The sequence below is a fragment of the Schistocerca cancellata genome, chromosome 6 (assembly GCF_023864275.1).
Source record: "Schistocerca cancellata isolate TAMUIC-IGC-003103 chromosome 6, iqSchCanc2.1, whole genome shotgun sequence".
NCBI classification, from domain to species: domain Eukaryota; kingdom Metazoa; phylum Arthropoda; class Insecta; order Orthoptera; family Acrididae; genus Schistocerca; species Schistocerca cancellata.
This window is the reverse complement of record NC_064631.1, coordinates 575993777-576012096: the sequence shown is the minus strand read 5'-3', so window position 1 is coordinate 576012096 and position 18320 is coordinate 575993777. Positions and strand designations below refer to the sequence as shown.

Genomic DNA, 18320 nt, shown 5'->3' with positions numbered 1-18320 from the left:
CAGTTCAGTGGAGTTGCCCCAGATTAATCCAGTGCAATATTTGTTTTATCATTATGTATTAACAGGTACTGTAAAACTCAAGGAATAACCATTACTCCAGCAGTGACCAAGCAGTACTGTATTTGAAAAAACAAATATCTCTTTAGACTAATTTGGGGCTGTTCTATTGAGAGACCACATAAAATCCTTGCTTTAAAAATCATTTTGTCTGTAATGGGGAAACAAACTGGTGCTTTCACTCGACACTGGGCATTGCGTGAAAGACATGATGAGTGTTATTTATTCAGGCTGACTCTAGCTACTTGCTAGAAAAACAGAATTGCAAATATCTGCCAAAACACCAAATAGAATGTGCCTGGCGACTCTTAAAGCAACACTTTGTATATTATGTCAACAAACATAGTGATTGTTTGCAGGCTTTCATTGTAATATTTGTGTATAGTTACTTATATTAAAGGTAGTTTGTTTGTTTACAGGTGTCAGACTCCTAGCAAGCAAGCTGGTGGAACAATGGCTTCGGATTGTCAAAGGAGAAAGTGTAGAATTAAATGCAAACATTATCAAATCATCAGAGCCACAATTAATTGCTCATGACAGTAAGGAGAATTCAGTTAGTACTGCAGAAGTACAGAGTGAGCCATCGGATGTTACACCTGTAAAAGTAATAAAAAAGGAATGTGAAGATAAATCAGAATTGCAAGTAAAAAAAGAAGATACAGATGTGAAAGTAACACCATCTGATGTGAAGTTGGTAGGGGAAGAAAAAAAGCCTGAAGTGCATATAGAAAGTGTTAAAGAGGAGGAAAAAGAAGAGAAAGTGTTGAATGCCACACAGACAGAAGAAACAGGTACATCAGAAGACTCGGGAGAAGACACTACTTGGAATGTTCCAATGGGGCAGTTGCCAGTGTACAAAATAACGATACGTGATGGTAAACAGGTTTTAGCAAAAGTTACAAGTGCAGACAGACCAAAAAAGGTAAATGCAGAGACCCCAGAAACAGTGATAATTGACACGACCAATGTCCAGAAATGTGACTCAGCGGCAACGGCAGTCACTGAGTCATCTGATCTGGTGAATAAGGATGTTGAAAATGTTGAAACCAAACTTACAGTTGAATTAAAGGCTCCTGTAACAAAATCAAAGAAAAAACTAGATAAATCTGAGAATAGTAGTGTAACATTGAAAGGGATAAAAGAATCCCAGAAAAAAGTGAAAGATGTGAAAGGGCCGCCAAATACTGTCAAAACCCCTGAAAAGAAGAACATAAAATCAGCTGAATTTGTCAAAGAAAAGACGAAAGTAATTAATAAGGACAAAAATAAGGAAAAATTAAAGAACAAAAACAAAGAGAAAGGGAAGGAAAAAGAAAAAGAAAAGTTAAATGAGGTGGAAAAAGAAGGGGAGAAAGGAAGATCGAAAGAAGGGGAGAAAGAAAGATTGAAAGGAGGGGATAGAGAGAAAGTGAAAGAGGTTAAACTTCAGGAGAAGAAGACTGAAACAGACAAAGATCAGCTTGAAAAAGATAATGCTGCATTGGCCAAACTCATCCCACCATCGATAAGTAAACTTGGGAAAATTCCTAAGAAAGTTCATACTGATGATAGCCAAGCACAGCCAGAGGTAAAACCTGTAATGAGTGAAGTTAAAAAACCACCAGAAATAAAACAAAAAAAGCTGTCAATTTCCATAGAGGTACGAAAGCCAACTGGTGATGCATCTCGACCCAAAACTGTTAAGACTTATAATTCCAAATTTCGTTCCACTGGGTTAGAAGAGGAAGTTAAACCCCCTCCACCTCGTCCTTTAAAAAAACCTGTAACATTAGATAAAAGACCTGTTAAGTTTCCAGTCTTAAAAAGACCTTCACCTGTGAAGGAAATAGGTCCCCCAGAAAAGAAATTGAAACCAGCATTAACAGATGTTACTTCTGGAGAAAGTAAGAAGACTGAAAAATCTGGCGCTATTAAACTGATTCCTCCTAGACCTAAACGTAAGTATGAGAGAGTAGCACAAAAATTTGAAAATGTTTCCGTGTTCCTTGGAAATAATTGGCGAATAATGATCTGTCTGAGAAAGAACAATGAATTCATTGGTTTTTGTTTATGCTTATCAAGGAACACAATTTTTCCTTGGTCATGTACAATCATGACATGTTTCACTTATGTTATTTCCATTGCCATTCAGTTATTTTTATAGGAAAGTATGTAGTGGAACAAGTGACAGGCAGAAGTTTTGTGTCACTCTATGAATCACATCTGAATGGGTCAAGGATAGAGTACTGCTTGCAAAAGGCAGGTGCACATGTTATAGTCAGTCCGACAAACTTATTTCACTTGCCACAAACATTCATGTCATATTTAGTAGTAAAGCACTAAGTTATATGTAGTAATTATTCAGCTTTCCTGTTACTTGTTTGCAGTCTCACATCTTTTCTATAAAAATTAAAAAAAAATTGTTAATGTTAACTTCACTGCAGGTTAGAATGAGCTCCTAAGGAGAAGCTGCCATTAATTTCTTATATTTGGTACGTACTTCTTGTTTGTCATTTTCATTTTTGTAGGTGTTGCTGACTGTATTGACTCCGATCATTCTTATTGGATGCAACAGTTTCCTAACCTTGCATAGTCATTGTATGTGACTGCATACTGTCCTGTTGCACACTTCTTTTATAACCTTGTCCCCCCACCACCCTCTTTAGCCCCATAATGTCTAAAGTGATACCTATATTCCATTGAACTATTTATCATCATGCATTTTCTTAAATGTGAGCAACAGTGCAAGTTTTTCATATTTAGTTATCTATGACACATGATTTTAAAAAGGAACAAGAGTCATTATTTCTATTAACTCAGTTTGTGTGCGTGCCCCCCCCCCCCACCCCCCAGGCCTGCCCGCCAACCACCCGCATCATAATGATGTCTTGCTGGTCCTTGTTATGTACTCTTTATTTCTTTTTCCAGTTTCCTGCTTTTCTACTCCAAAGTTCAAAATTTGTTTGTATAGAGCTGGGTGGCTGGCTGGAGATGTCGGTGAAGTGAATCAGATTTATGAATCAATTTCTGTAAAATCTGTTTTCACAATATTCTGTGTAAATATGTACATTACATTAATGAATCATTATTGAAGCACCTTTTAAGGCAAGATGCAAAAGAAAAAAACCCAGTTTGGGAGGGGTATAGCTTCTGGTGGAGAGAGGGAACTGTGGTGGGGACTGAATCATCAAATAGCAGTGTATGTGCCATTTTTGGTGTTCACGATGGTGTGATTGGGAGAACATTGAGCATTTATTATACACGAATTTAGAAAATATAATGGTTTTACAAAGCAACGAATTATGTAAGCTGTGCACTTGATTGACGGAGTGTGTTCCTGATAAGAAGCCGGCCGGGGTGGCCGAACGGTTCTAGGCGCTACAGTCTGGAACCGCGCGGCCGCTACGGTCGCAGGTTCGAATCCTGCCTCGGGCATGGATGTGTGTGATGTCCTTAGGTTAGTTAGGTTTAAGTAGTTCTAAGTTCTAGGGGACTGATGACCACTGCAGTTGAGTCCCATAGTGCTCAGAGCCATTTGAACCTGATAAGAAAATGATTTATTGTAAGTCCCCCTACCCACTCCTTCCTGGTTAGGCACATTTTCACAATTATGGCCCAGTAAACAAGAAGAGTTTCTGGTACTGGTTGGAGAGAAACTCAAGAATATCACCTACAAGAGGCCCATGACCCCAAAATGACAGTGTGGCGTGGTTTTTTTTTTCATCTTACTTTTTCTAATCTGAGGTTGCTTTTCTTGCCTAATTCACTGAAAGTCTCTGGCAGGAACATGAAACATATCACGTACAACCATGGTCCACCATGGGACTGAATGCTTGACTGTTGGCATTGCGGGCATGTGACGCGGCAAGGAAAGTATATTAGGGGAGTGGAAACAAATGTTGGAATCATTCTAGTGATGATTAAGGTCACAAATTGAGAAATCCTGTGACAAGTGACCTTGACATAAAGCATTTTGTTATGACCAGACACCTGACAGCAAATAACTCTTAGATGGCAAAGTTAGTCTGCTGTAGGCCAGGACCTTTGGTGAGCATCCATGAAAAGTGATTGAAAGATGGTGAAATCTTGAAGTCCCTGCCTCGTCACAGAACAGAGGTTTCACGCTTGACCACACTATAAGTCAGCACGGTGGTGGTCTGTAACAGATCTGGCGAGAGTACGATCCTGATAGAGGCAAAAGTGTTTTGGAGCACCCTGTTCAGTGCACATTGCTGAAAATGGACCTCCCTGTAGGCAGCCCCTACATGTTTCCATTTTGGTCCAATGACATAGTCAGTTATGATTGTGGTGGGCACAGCATCACAGAGATTGGCTCATGGATCACTGGAAATGTCACGTGGTTGGTTAAATCACATTTCTTGTTAGACCATGTTGATGGTCATGCTTGGAAACACTGTCATCCAGATAAACATCTGCTTGAATGTGTGGGGCCAATATTATGTCTTGGTAGAACATTCACTTGGACTTGACAGCCGCAGTCTACGTGAACATTATTGCAGACTATCTGCATCCCTTCATGCTTTGATGTCTTCCTCAACAGTGGTGATGTCTCAGACTGTTATGTCACAAGGCCTTCAAATTTGTCTGATTGGAACCTGAAGGAACAAATCAGTGAATCTATTTTATACCAGTTCCTCGTCTATAAACCACCAGACCATAAGTTATGGGAATAACATGACTTGTATGTAAAGACATGGTACATCTGGACATGCATTGTGTTCTGAAGGTGGGCCACCTTGCAATTAGGTACTTGGTCATAATATTTTGGACATATTTTGTGTGTGTGTGTGTGTGTGTGTGTGTGTGTGTGTGTGTGTGTGTGTGTGTGTGTGTGTGTGTGTACATAGCCTGTGAAGTTCTGCAAATATATGTCTAATCTCCAGAAGCCTTATGTGGTGTGTGCTGATTTTCTCTTTAAACGGTATCTCATATTACTGTCATAACTGCCATTTATGCAGTTGCAAACTGTGGAAAGATTATGATTTTTTTGGGGCCTTTATTTGATGATCAGATTTCCAGATTACAAGTGGGCATTACCTTAACTTGAATCATAGTGTAGTAATAGCATCTTGACTATAGTTATCCTTTAAGTACAGTTTCAGTTGGGAAGTAACTGTCAGTGAAAAGGTGACGTTCAGGCGATTTTAATATCACATCTTGTATCATACTGTGGCTGGTTGTTATTACACGGGTTTATTAAATTCATTTGTGAATGAGACATATCACAGCTGTTGGGTTTTCATGTTTATTGAATTTTGTGTTATCCTGTGTAGTAACACAGGAGTGAAGCCATGTAGGATATGCTGATGTTAAATTGTTATTCAGTTAAAGACTGACGTCTGTGGCATTTTGGCACAGCATCAAGCAGATGAAAGAGAAAAAGGGAGGATAGGATTCTCCACTGAATGGCTACTATGAACTGCTTCGGGACATCTGCTGAATTAATGCAGCTATAGGATGCAGTACAGCCACAAGCCTTGCAAAGCAGAAATGAAATATCCCCCCCCCCCCTCTCTCTCTCTCTCTCTCTCTCTCTCTCTCTCTCTCTCTCTCTCTCTCCCCCCCCCCCTCTCTCCCCCTCTCCCCCCCCCCTGCCCCCTCTCCCACACACACCTCTTCCAGCATTTATTTTTTTTAAACAAAATTGGAAAATGTTTCTCTTCTTTCTAGATACTCTGTTGGTGGCAATTAATACCTGAGAAATAACATTGTTTATATTCATCGGCGAAAATTTTATCCTTTGTAGGTGGAAGTGACATTGGCTATTGCAGGGACACTATAGCTCAAAACGTTCTAAGTAATTTATTTATTTACTTTTAGTTTTACAGGTGTCACTGAAGTAGCAACAGATACTACAGTTCAGTTTTTCAACATTAGTGTTTCTCTTTTGTTTGTTATAATTGTTACTTTAATAACATGTTACATGTTTGCTGTGTAATCATTCTACAATTCCTATTTTTCAGTTAATGTCTGTTCTCTGGAGATAAGTTTTTTTTATTTATTTGTTGTTAAGTTGCACTGTGAAGATACTCAGCCACCGATGCCAACTAGAATGGTTTGTTTTCTTCATATTTTAAAATTATTTTTCTTTCCGTTGGTGATAATTTTATCACATTTGTGAGACAATTTGGTTCAAGAAAAATTGGATCAAATATCAGTTAAGTTGGCTACCATCTGTAGTTTGCATTACAAACCATTGTATGAACTTTCAAGAAATGTTTTGAATGCAACAGGAAGAAAGCAGTTTTAGATTGAAATTTATTTTCTGTTCTCATTTGGTAAAGTCAGCTTTCTGTGAAGGGGGCAACAAAACTTCCTCTGTTTAGAGAAGTGTTGTAAATTTACCACTTCTTAACTTTAGAACAAATATCTCTGAAATTTTAATGAATAATTGAAACAACACTGTTGCATAGCATATGTGCTTTATACAATGGTTCCAAAAGTATAGCAATCTACCTTTTGTCTACAAATTTGTAACTGAATAAACTGAGGAATTAAAGCATGCTCTGAAGCGGAAGGAGGCGGCCTGAGTGGTGCTGACATCAAGAGCTGGCAGGAGTACCTCTCCACACTACCATCAGCTGTTGTCAACCTGCACAGATGAATTCAGAAGAATTACACTGCAAGAATTGGTTTCAAAGCAAGCTTTGGATACACACAAGTTTTCTAGGTCTTTTTCAACTTCACTTCATTAGGGTAATCGTTAAAGAGAGCTTTGTAATTTTGTAATGTTAACATCATTTAGTATACAGCTGAGGGTTCTTACAAATTTAGACAGTGTGTGGGGCAGCTTATGAAAGTTGGGGACTAGAAATTAATGTTGTAAAGTTACTTAAAAGCCCAGCTGCAAATGGCATTAGGAAAATAATCTGAAACAAAATTACACATTCAATACAGAATTTATTCATGGGTTCGCTAACTTCTCATGTGTATTGGAACTGTAATTTCAGTTTTATTAAAATGATAATGTAGGGATCGTTCAGGGTGTTAGTAGTAATGAGACAGCATCACCAGTTGCCATAACATTTCATTATTATTTATTACTATAATTGACTCGGGCTGGTATAAAAACTCTAAGGCGGGTGCACATTTATTTTAAATTACTATCCTTTAGATTTTTCGAAACGGAATAAGCTGTCTATCCTACTCCAAGCAACATTGCTCATAGCTGATACATTGCTGCTGCTGCTGTTGCTGTTTATTACGGGTCATAAGCCTGTGTTCCAAGATACCAGGATGTTTTCATAATAACTTTCTGCAAAGAGGTAAGAGTGGATTCATGTTTGCAAATTCAATTTGATGGGAGCCGAGAGACATTCCAGTTGTTTTGTCATAATTTCATTTATAACAACTTTCTGTCTGAAGTTGGAGATATAATGCATAAGATAATAAAGTAATAATGTAGCATGCAAGGTTATTGTGGTATAGCATCAGTGGAAGTTCTAGACGTTATGAACACTACAGAAATATAAATCATGAAACAATTTGTTGTTACGAACTGCAGGAAATGGGACTTGAATTTTGTTTTCTCAGATGCAGTTTTTTAAACAACACATTTTTCAAAAACACAGTCATAATATGGATGTTGGGTTTTCTTTGTTGAATTTTTGAAATATGGAGATGCAATAAGAGTGTGTAGACTAGAGAAAGGCGGGCTTTGGAGATGAAGCTACTGTTTCAAGCAGAGTATGAAAAATTGCAGTGTTACCTGTAAAGTAAAAATTACAAAGCACCGAAAATACTTTTGTGAATCACATTTTTATATTAACATCAAGTAAGTTTCGTGCATACATTCCAAATTTCTTTTACTGCTTCATTACAAGACTGTACTTGAATGCTGCGACCAAGGGTGTGAGCATTTCTCCACTCCACCTCCCAGTGATATAGAAGTGTTCTGTCTGCTTTTTCAACATACCTTTTTGGCTTTGGAGACAAGTGACTTTTCACTTGGTTTGAGATCTGGCCTGAGCAGTGAATGCACCAAAACGTCCAACTCTGTTGCCCAAAACAGTTCTTGTACACCACATGGTGTGTGTTAGATTTTCTGGAAGTACAAAGAGGATTTCTTCCTACATTATTCTGCAACATTTGTTTTGAATGTCTTTTGTTGCAGCGAGTTGCTTTCTTATGTGATCTCAGTGTTTTTGGCATCTGCTGTATCTCAGGTTTAAAATAATTCAGACTGTATGTGGTGGTTTCATTAAAAATAGTTCAGTGCATCTGAACATTGTTGGTAAAATTCATTCATAGTTAAATACTTGTCAGCTCATATCTTTTCTTCAGCCTGTCTGAAAATTTTACCAATGACACAGACAGCATTCCATTTCATCTTTTACCATGAGTGTCACTGCTCCCTTCCAAAACTGTTGGCTCACAGTTTATGAACTCTTGGTAGATTATCACCACAAACAAAATAAGTTTGGGATGAAAATTTGGTGTGATGTTGAGAATTACGGCACAGATTTTGGACTTGGCGAGACATGACATAAATCCAGCAAATTGAACGTATTTTTCCTGCACAACAATTTCACAATCAAGATGCTGCTTAAATGACACTACGGTATCAATTTTTATTGGTTTATATTATTTTATTTACTTTCTAATTAATCCCTTCCTTCCCAACTCTGAAGGGAGTGCTACAAGCTGCAGTACAGTTCCCACATGAAGAATCAGAAAGTGTGTTGCTTTCAGTTAGATGAAATTTGTACCACAGTATATCCACACTAAATGTCAAATTACTGTAGTGGAGCACATAGAATGTTTCTTAATTATGAGTCGTCATAAGACATTTCTGTTGTGAATAAATAAGAAAATACTAACCAGAGGGTGGGGGAGAATCATTTGATATGAAGAAACTGAAAACTGCAGGTTTTCTACAGCAAATTAACTTTATGAACTGCTTTCATTTTTTACGTTCTGATGATATTTTATGTTGGAAGTTCATTCACTACAATAATAATAATAATATATTTGTAGTTTCCTATGGAATAGGAATGGTTAGCATTAAAATATGGTTATTCCTCAAATCGTCCCTTGAGAGTTCCCATGAATATTAAGGGAATTGCGCCTTCCAGAAAGGAACAGATATTTAATGTCAGCAGTCCATGCAAACAAGACCAGTTACATACATACTTGAGAAACATTTTAAGTTTTCAGATTGGTTTGCAGGATTATCCTCTAGAGATGATAATGTGTTCTTCTTCAATGGATAATTGAAGTTGCTAGTGAGCGTTAATGAGCTCACAGTGCAGAAAACAGATGCTGTGAACAAACTTATTTGTGTCTTGTGACATCCTGGAGTGGAGTACGATAAATATTAGAAAGTATTTGAAAAATGTGCTGTTTAAAAATATGGAAAAATTAAGAAGAAATGTTGTGTCCAGAGCTCTGTATTTATGATCTATGGGACAGCAACTATTCAGTTGTGATGATAGTGACCTGGAAGTTTCCAAATTCCTGTGACTTGCTTGGTAGTGTCCATCATGTTGTAACAGAGTAATTATCTCCTCATATTTTTGTTCGCATCTATAGATGCATTTTGTTGAGTTAATAGAGTAAAAAGGTAAAGTAGTAATTAAGTATTTGGCCTGTTGTAGAGTTTGTTAGCTTCAACTTTCATAATATTTCCAAAGATACGAGGCAAGTGACATGAAAATAGTAAATTGCTCCACTTTTTTAGGATCTTATGAGATTTACAGATGTAAATATTTGCATTCTAGTTATATATCGATTTGTATAGGTTTTTCCATATTACAAGGTGCTGAATTTTGGCAAGTCAGTTTTAGCAAATTGTTGTATCATTAGTCTCCTTGTCATTATAGCATGTTCTATTTTCTTTTACTGTTCGCTGTATCAGGAGGGGGTGGTCTGGTCAAAGTTTGATGGTTATTTGGATCTTACTCCTGCCAGTTCTGTTTAGAGCTTTTAACTTAGACTGCAGTTTGTAACACATGATAACAAAGCCATTTTGTCCCTTTGATGTTTTATCACATATTGTCAGTATGTCATTAGTGAAATTTGGAACCCCATGACTTGATACCTGTATAAATCATGGTAACTTTTTCATTTGATTTCATGTCCCATTTCTCTGTATGGCACAAGCAGAATGTCATAAACTTCAAATGTTTTGAAATCACCTTCTCTTCAGTTTCAGAAGTAAATGTCTTTTTTTGCACACCTTCCCCTAGCCAGTGGTATCCTGAATAGTACACTTAAATTCATCACTTATCTCATTATTGCTCTTTCTGGTTGCTGATAACATATTTTACTTTTGAACCTGTATAGAGAACTCCCTAATCCATGGATTATAATTTGTAACTTCTTTTCCAACAGATGGCTTTAAAAATATGCCATTCAAAGAAGAAAATAAAGTGATGTTACTCCAGCATCCTTTATCATGTGACCACTTTCATTTATTGTGGGCTTTGCAGAAGGAAAGTAGAATTCAGTTATATCATCTTCAGAATGTTGGTATTTTGTACTTTTTGCAGTTCATCGAACATTTTTCCTGTTCAGTATTACCATATCTTTGTGGCAGGTTAGCAGCAAAGTACTTTGTTGTTATCATTGACTGATCATTAGGTTAATTCATTTTTAGACATTTTGTCCAGTTTCCAAACTTCTGTTCCTGAATGTCTTGTATCTTAACCATGTTTTATTCTTCATCTGTTCTTGATTGGTGTAATGTGTTTTCCATATTTCAGAGTTTACTTTTCTTGCTACATCCACATCACAACTAATTGTAATCCATTGTGTGTGGAATTGCTGCAACTTTGGGGATTCCCACCAACTTTACGTTGTGCTTGCATCTGAAATTGTGCACTATCTTCATTTTCAGACATGTATGTTAGATGTACCCCAGTGATAATATTTTTCATGTATAAAAAAACACGAAAGCAACTGCTGTGGCCTCATTAAACTTTCACATAATTATTGCCTCTATTCTCAAAAATAAGAGTAGAAGTAAGTACATACTGCATATTGCTGGTTTAGAAAAAATCTGTGAGACTCTGGTAACTTTGTAAAATAATTTCCAGCTGAATAGAATCGCAAAAATGCTCTGTTTCTAATTAAAAGGGTAATTATAATCTGACCATAGCAGTGAGAGTTGACAGTAATGTAACCTAGAATAGTTGTTCTACACAAGACACAGATTGTTGTGGAAAGGATACAAAAGTATTACTTTGTGCCATGTATGCCTCTTATCCATTTTGCTGCTTGAAGTCAAGCCCTGGACATCTGAGGATAATAATGTTTGTTGGAAGAACACAAAACGTGCACAGCGTACATATACAGTGTGGTGGCGACGTTATCTGCAAAGTACAACTGTTGGGAGATTACTGTATATGCAAGTGACACTGTGTCCATAATCTCTTCAATGTCAAACACTATAGGTAAACATATTGACAACAGTTTACATTCACTCAAGCAACAAATTGTGGCGATGAAAAGGTTCTTGGAGCATTTTTCACATCTGACACTAAAGAATTATGGACAACAATATACAGGCCAAGGGTGCCAAAGATGCAGCTGTTGGGAAATTGGGTAGTGTATTAAGAGAACAATATTCTCTTTAATAAAGTTAAGTTCGGTCCATGAAGTTCCGTGTATACAGCCGTAACTAATTTGTCTCTTCATCTGATACAAAATAGGCTTTGAAATGCTCAGCTATGTTCTGAATGAGCTGTAAACACACAGCCCATGCACCTCCAGCAGCTGCCGGCTGCACAGTCAATCTTCAGGACTCGCTCAGAAGATGGCTGGATGTTTCACTGTCTTTAATATATCAGAAGAGGAGATGCATTGGTTGTGGGTAGATTTTCAGATTCATGAACCAGGAAACAAGCTACAAGAAGATTCGTTACTGTGGTTAATTTTATTGATCATTAATGATGCTACCAGCAGAACTGTTCTGGACAACAGCTGTGATGAAGTAACACTGTACTCTTTTTTTTCCCATTGCTGCATGTCTTGTCAAGAAAACAACTTGGTAACAAGTGATACCTATTGGTGTCACCAGCATTGCAATATTTTGTTGAAAAGAATATTTTGTGTGTTGCAATAATTTTCCGGTGGTATTCAATGCATTGTCATAAACATGCAGCAGTGGTGAACTGCACTTTGTTCATATAGTTGGAAATATTAAAGGAAACAAAAGCTCCAATGTATTACTGCAGGGAGTCAACTACAAAATTTACAGCAAAGAAAAACACTGTGCATCAAATAAAAGAAATAATAGAGGTCCTTCAATAATCTTTAGTAAAACTTCTTTAAACATGACACTATTTGTGTCCAAAGGACCAGTATTCTAGTGTATGCTGCAGATTTTATTACCACAGAGGGGTGGCAGAAAAAAGAGTTACATACTGTTGGCATAATGTTGGAACAAAGAACTTAATAACAGCAAAATAAGATCAAGGACTGACAACAGTTTGTAACTCTGGGCCGTATATGTATCCTTGATCACATTGTGGCCTGTTATGGCATGTGGAAATATGCTCCAATGTAGCAAAATGTATATGGAATTGCTCAGAAATACTGAATTGACTGAAACCACTCGTTCTGTGGAAAACTTATACACCCAATGATAAACACCCATGACCACATATTAGATTTCATTAAGTGAAAGTTTATTATTGAACTTAAAGCCAGAGAGCAATATTGTAGGCAACTCCATGGTTTCACACAAACTGGGATGATGACAGTATCACTGAAGATTCTTCACACAGAAGCATAAAACCTTAACGTGTCTTACTGACCTCTTGAAGTCTTGCTCATTGCGATTCATACAGTCATTTGCTGTAGTGCTCTAAATTAAATCTTCAATTGAATCAGGCTGCCAACTCATGTTTTTGATGTTGGCTTGATGTTCTTCTTTAGTCAGCTTGTTTTCTAATAGGCTGAATTACTTCAGGGACATTGTATATGTCTGGAAACAATTTGTACAGGAACATATTTTAAGAATTGCTGAGTTTTTCACAGTAGCTGGCATAAATACAACAAAAGGCAAAAGTTTCATTTTGCTGTTTACTGTGGAAGGAATGTACAAGGTGTGATAAAAAAAGTAACGAAATTTTGTTTTGCTTAAAGAATGTTCATTTATTCATCAACTTTGTTCGCATCTAAATAATACACCCCCCTCCCCCATGTAATACACTCGTGCCAGCGCATTTTCCAATCGTGGAATCACTTCTGGAACTCGAATTTTGTTACTGTGTTCCAGCGACTTCTATCTCATCAACGGTGGCAAAACAGTGTCCACTCAGGGTTCTCATCAGCATCGGGAATAGAAAGAAGTCGCAGGGGGCCATGTCCGTAGAATACAATGACTGAGACAATGTACTTTTTTTGTTGTGTAAACCACCTTTGAGGTGGTTTATCGTGATGGAATTTCCACGCGTGGTTTCACCACAGTTTTGGTCGTTTCTCTAGATTGCTGCACGAAAGCCTGGTTGTATTGCTTATTGACCGCACGACCATAAAGCAGGAACTCGTGATGCACTATCCCTTCGCAATCTAAGAAAAAAGTGAGAACCTTTATGTGTGATTGAATTTTTACTGTCTTGGGTCTTCAGGTAGTTTACACTGGGACGATTGGGCCTTCATTTTGACGTCATAACAGTGTACCCATCTTTCGTCACCTGTTATAACCTTCTAAAGAAGTTCTGGATCGTTGTCAACTTCATTCAGCAATTACGGAGCGACGTCTATGATAATCGTTTTTGTTGAGTTTCAACAATTTCGGAACAAACTTTGCTGCTTCACGTTCCATATCTCCGGAAAAAAAATTGCTTGGCGTGATCAAAGGATATGCCGTCGTAAACAGAAACCTTTAATATACTGATTAAGCTATCTTCCAGAACCTCTTTTTTTTCATATTGTCATCAGTAATAGATGTTCCAGCGCGGTCTTCTTTTCGATCCCTGTCACTCGTAAACTCAGTAGATTCGCCAAAAGCCACAGTCAACATTTAGAATGCGGTGCTGCACTGTATTCTTATTATTTTTTCTTCAAGCAAAATTTAATGCTGATCCTGTGATCTCTCTTTTTCGGTAGTAAAATTTCGTAGAACACTTGAAAAAACGTATCATTTCGACTATCAACAATAAACTAAATATTCAAGACTGCAAAAATGCATATGCACATCAGGGACATGTGTACCAACAAGATAAAGTTTTGAAAATTAGATGTATAAAGTCAGCGAAATTAAAAAAATTCATTTACCATTTGATCACACCACGTATTTGGAAAACTACGACTGAGACCACAAATAAAAGTGCAAGGGCTACATAGGTTTTGAACACTGTCGGAACTTACGTCTATTTATAATCCGCCATTTGTCTTCCAAAATGTTAAAAATAGTTCATACACATAGGTCTAGCGCCCCTCTCCCCCCCCCCCTTATCCTGTCGTACGTGCGTCATGGTATAGATGGGTATGTAGTGTTCATATATGATATGGCATATTGTATAAAAAATTTGATTTGTAAATAAGTTAAAATGTTATACAGTTAGGTTGGCCTCACGACACTCGCAACACGTTGCACTAAGTTTCCATTGCTTTTGTGACTTACCGTACTTGCTCCCTGGAATCGTCGAAGAAGAAACTCTGAAGCAGCTCATAGTTTGGAGTCGCTTTTCTGCTGTTAGATATTGTCATCGCATACATACATTTTTATGCATGTATGTGGATAAATGATTGAATTCGCTTGGTTGAAGAAAAGAACATGTCTGTTACATTTTGTTGCAGGTCTTTTTGTATGCACAACAGAAAAGAACACAGCTTAGTAACGAATTTTAACGATCAGCTAGAATATTACATTGAGGCGTATTAAATTTCCCCTTTGTAGAAATTTACGAATCCCTTGTAAAAACAAGTTAATGGCAATTCGTTTAGAACTGTTGAAATTTTCGTTCAAACTGGATCCTTACTCTTTAGTTGGCCTCTGCTTTGGTTTTGTTATTTTTAATGGGCAATTTTATATCGAGTTATTTTAGGCTATAAGAATGCCTGGAATGACGCTATGCCGAAGAAACCATTGTTTAAGTGGAAATAATATGGTTCAGGACATTTATGTATTTAATGAGACCCTTTTCGGCAGCAGCTTAAATCGTCCAGCAAGCCTTTCGTAAATAGTTTAACGATCCGAAATCGGCTTACACTATGTAGCATATTTACTGTTGCGAGAGTCTCACTCCATTCTCAGCTATAAAATTCGAGGAAGGAACGAGTGGAAATTTCCGTTTCCCGCAACCAACAGCTGCACTCGTAACATTAGTGAATCTTGAAGATTCTAGGCAAAGGTCCCGAGTTCGAGTCTCGGTCCGGCACACAGTTTTAATCTGCCAGGAAGTTCTTAGGTATTTCAAATTAATCAATGCTGTTCACCTCTTTGAAAAAGTCTTTTGTGACACTGAAGTCAAATCGAAACCAGATAAAATTAAAATGAACCTTTCGGCGTGCCACATTTGTACTGCTATTCAGTTTTGTGGTTTTTGTTTTTCCTTCGTAAACTATGCACGTCTATGTGGCAATTTGTCGAGATTTTTCACTTTGCTAGAAGGGATGCAATGTAACCTCATTAGACTTCGCAGGGTAGACAGCTAGCTTTTCCCCTTCGGGTACTCTTTGTCGCACTAAAATCCAGAAACCACAAATTTAACTGAAACATTTGCATGGTATCGCAGATTAATAAGAGTTGAAGATGCCTTTAATGCAGCACTGCTATACAACCGACAGACATTTTTAATTTTGCTTCTTAAGTCAAATTACGGCTTACGTCAGTCGACCGTACGCAATACATTATATATGGCCAACTGACTCACGCCATACAAAATTAAAAATGAGACTTTCATGGCTGGTATTTGTACCTGTAGTGAATTTTGTCTTACGGACAGTAGGCCCTGTTCAAAGGCTTATTTATTTGCTAACATTTCGTCACCTTATGCGAGACATTCAGCGGCTGTGAAGACTGAAACGCACCATAACACACTGAAACGCACCATAACAAACACCAGTGCGTTTACGTGATCTGGGCAACGGTCTGATGACGTCGGGGCCCGACAGTTGCGTGGCGACGTATAAACAGTTGGGCTTGCTGACCGAAGTTCGGAACTCGCGGCCAAATATCCATAAAACGAAAATCACCAATTAGCTTTGTGTGTGTGTGTGTGTGTGTGTGTGTGTGTGTGTGTGTGTGTGTGTGTGTGTGAAATATTTTGAGGTGAGATGTATTGCACAGCGATTAAAGTAGGTCATCGCCTGAGGAGATGAGCAGCTGTTTCAAACTTCAGTATTGCGTATGTTATAAGTAATGAGAAATTGCTCCTTTGGCAAAATGTGATATCGTAATTCATGTTTACTTTGGAAAGATTACAATTTTGGTATACTCGTCTGTATAAAAAAAATCTGGAAACAGTAAGTCCTACATACACCACAGCTCCTTTTCTAAATAGTTTGTTCGCAAACAGAATTCATAATCTAACGAGAATGATTTGCAGTTCGTTTTTGAATCAGCACGACCCCACCGAGCTACTGTAAGATCACTGCTAGACTGGGGAAGACTGCTACTTCCGTGTGAAAGTGCATATGACAACCGGTACCGGTTCGAGAACATTTTTCTAAACAAAAGACTTTTCCTTTCCCCCCTCACTCCCTCCCCCTTTTTCTCCGTACACTTTTACTGTTTTCAGTTTTCGCAACTAATTGCGATACTACACAAATCTTGCACTGTGGCGCCCCAAGCAGCGGCTTGTCCCCCTTGGAGTCTTAAATCGGTCGTGATCACAAATCTCTAGATCTGTTATCAAATCTTTGCATAGCTCGGCCGCTGTGGCCGAGCGGTTCTAGGCGCTTCATTCCGGAACCACACTGCTGCTATGCTCGCAAGTTCGAATCCTGCCTGGGGTATGGATGTGTGTGATGCCTTTAGGTTAGATAGATTTAAGTTATTCTAAGTCTAGAGGACTGAACGTCGAAAGTAGACTGGAGAATTTCTTGTGTTTCTAGTATTCGATGAGATTTCATTAATTTTGGTCTGTATTCGATAAGTCGTGGACCGATATTTCGGGTGTGGGTCTCCATGGTTACCGGGGCTTCACACTACCTTCCGGGCCTTAGGATTACTTCTGTTAAATCTAGCAATTATTTGTTAACGTGAAAAAAAGTTTTTGCCTGGGTCGGAGTCCACGTTAGCTGCGGGTCGCTCTATACGTGCTTAGATACGTCACTTCGAAAGTATCACAAAGACGAGTGCAACACCTCCACTAGGACCATTCCCAATAACGATAGTTTTCCATGCCCAACATTGGGATGGATGACTACCAACGACCGAGAACTTAAAAGATTTAGCTCATTATAGGTATCGGACAAATGAAGACAACCAGCTTTGCTGTAAAATTATTGATCAAGGAAAATTTCTTCCACCATTACTATTTAAACCATCTACTGTAGGTCGAGCCCACTCCGTTGTACTGAAATAACAGATATTTCAGTACCGCTACCAACCTGTCCTTCGAGGAGATATTAGTTTTAGTCCATATACAGTTTTGACGAGCGCACATCACAAATGTTTGCCCAGGTATTAAGCTTAGGAGGTGCGGGGTGGCGGCAATTGATGTTGATTTCGCAGTGAACTACGAAATACTTTTAGAGATTTCACATCAGATGGCTCTGTGTGGACTTTTCTGACTGTCGATATTCATCTTCAAACTGGTACTGAATTTGTATTTTTGGTAGTGCTAGATGTTAGTTCGCATTGTTTCGTTTTTACGGGGTGAGGAGTGTAGCTTCTCTTCAATGCGTACGCCTTCACAGCGCTTAATAAAAAATTAACTTTAAACGTTTGGTACACGCATATAAACAAAATAATCCTGTCGTTTAGACTTGGGCAAATGTTTTTAGTCGACCATAGTCTTTGTATTTTTTCGGACACTTTCCTTTTTTAAAAAGTGTCATTTTTCGTTAATCACCACTTTCCAGTGCCCTGGTCGGGAGAAACGCCGAATCCGATGAAAACAGCCCTGAGTTAACAAATTTACCCAAGGAAGACATTTTTTTGTAGACTGTGAATTTCATGTGGAGTTCACCGAGCCACGTGACGAATATGTTATGTTACCTTGCATTCGCAGCTCAACCATTTTGGAGCTGTGAAACATTCCAGTTTATTTTCTCCAATTCTTAATTAATGAGCAACGCCGTGGGGTAACGACCATGCGCACGGCAATGGATAACTCCCAGCTAGGTGTTTTTTTTTATTTAAAGAA

At 38.0% G+C, this 18320-nt stretch overlaps 1 protein-coding gene across 2 annotated transcripts in view; it reads left to right on the top strand.

The window, feature by feature from the left end:
* Positions 1-18320, top strand: part of LOC126191555 (serine/threonine-protein phosphatase 1 regulatory subunit 10-like) — a 110354-nt gene that overhangs the window by 74764 nt on the left and 17270 nt on the right. For both annotated transcript variants that reach the window (XM_049932468.1, XM_049932467.1), the window contains one exon: positions 477-1994. In XM_049932468.1, the coding sequence (XP_049788425.1) occupies positions 477-1994 (1518 nt within the window). The remainder of the gene's footprint in view (positions 1-476; positions 1995-18320) is intronic.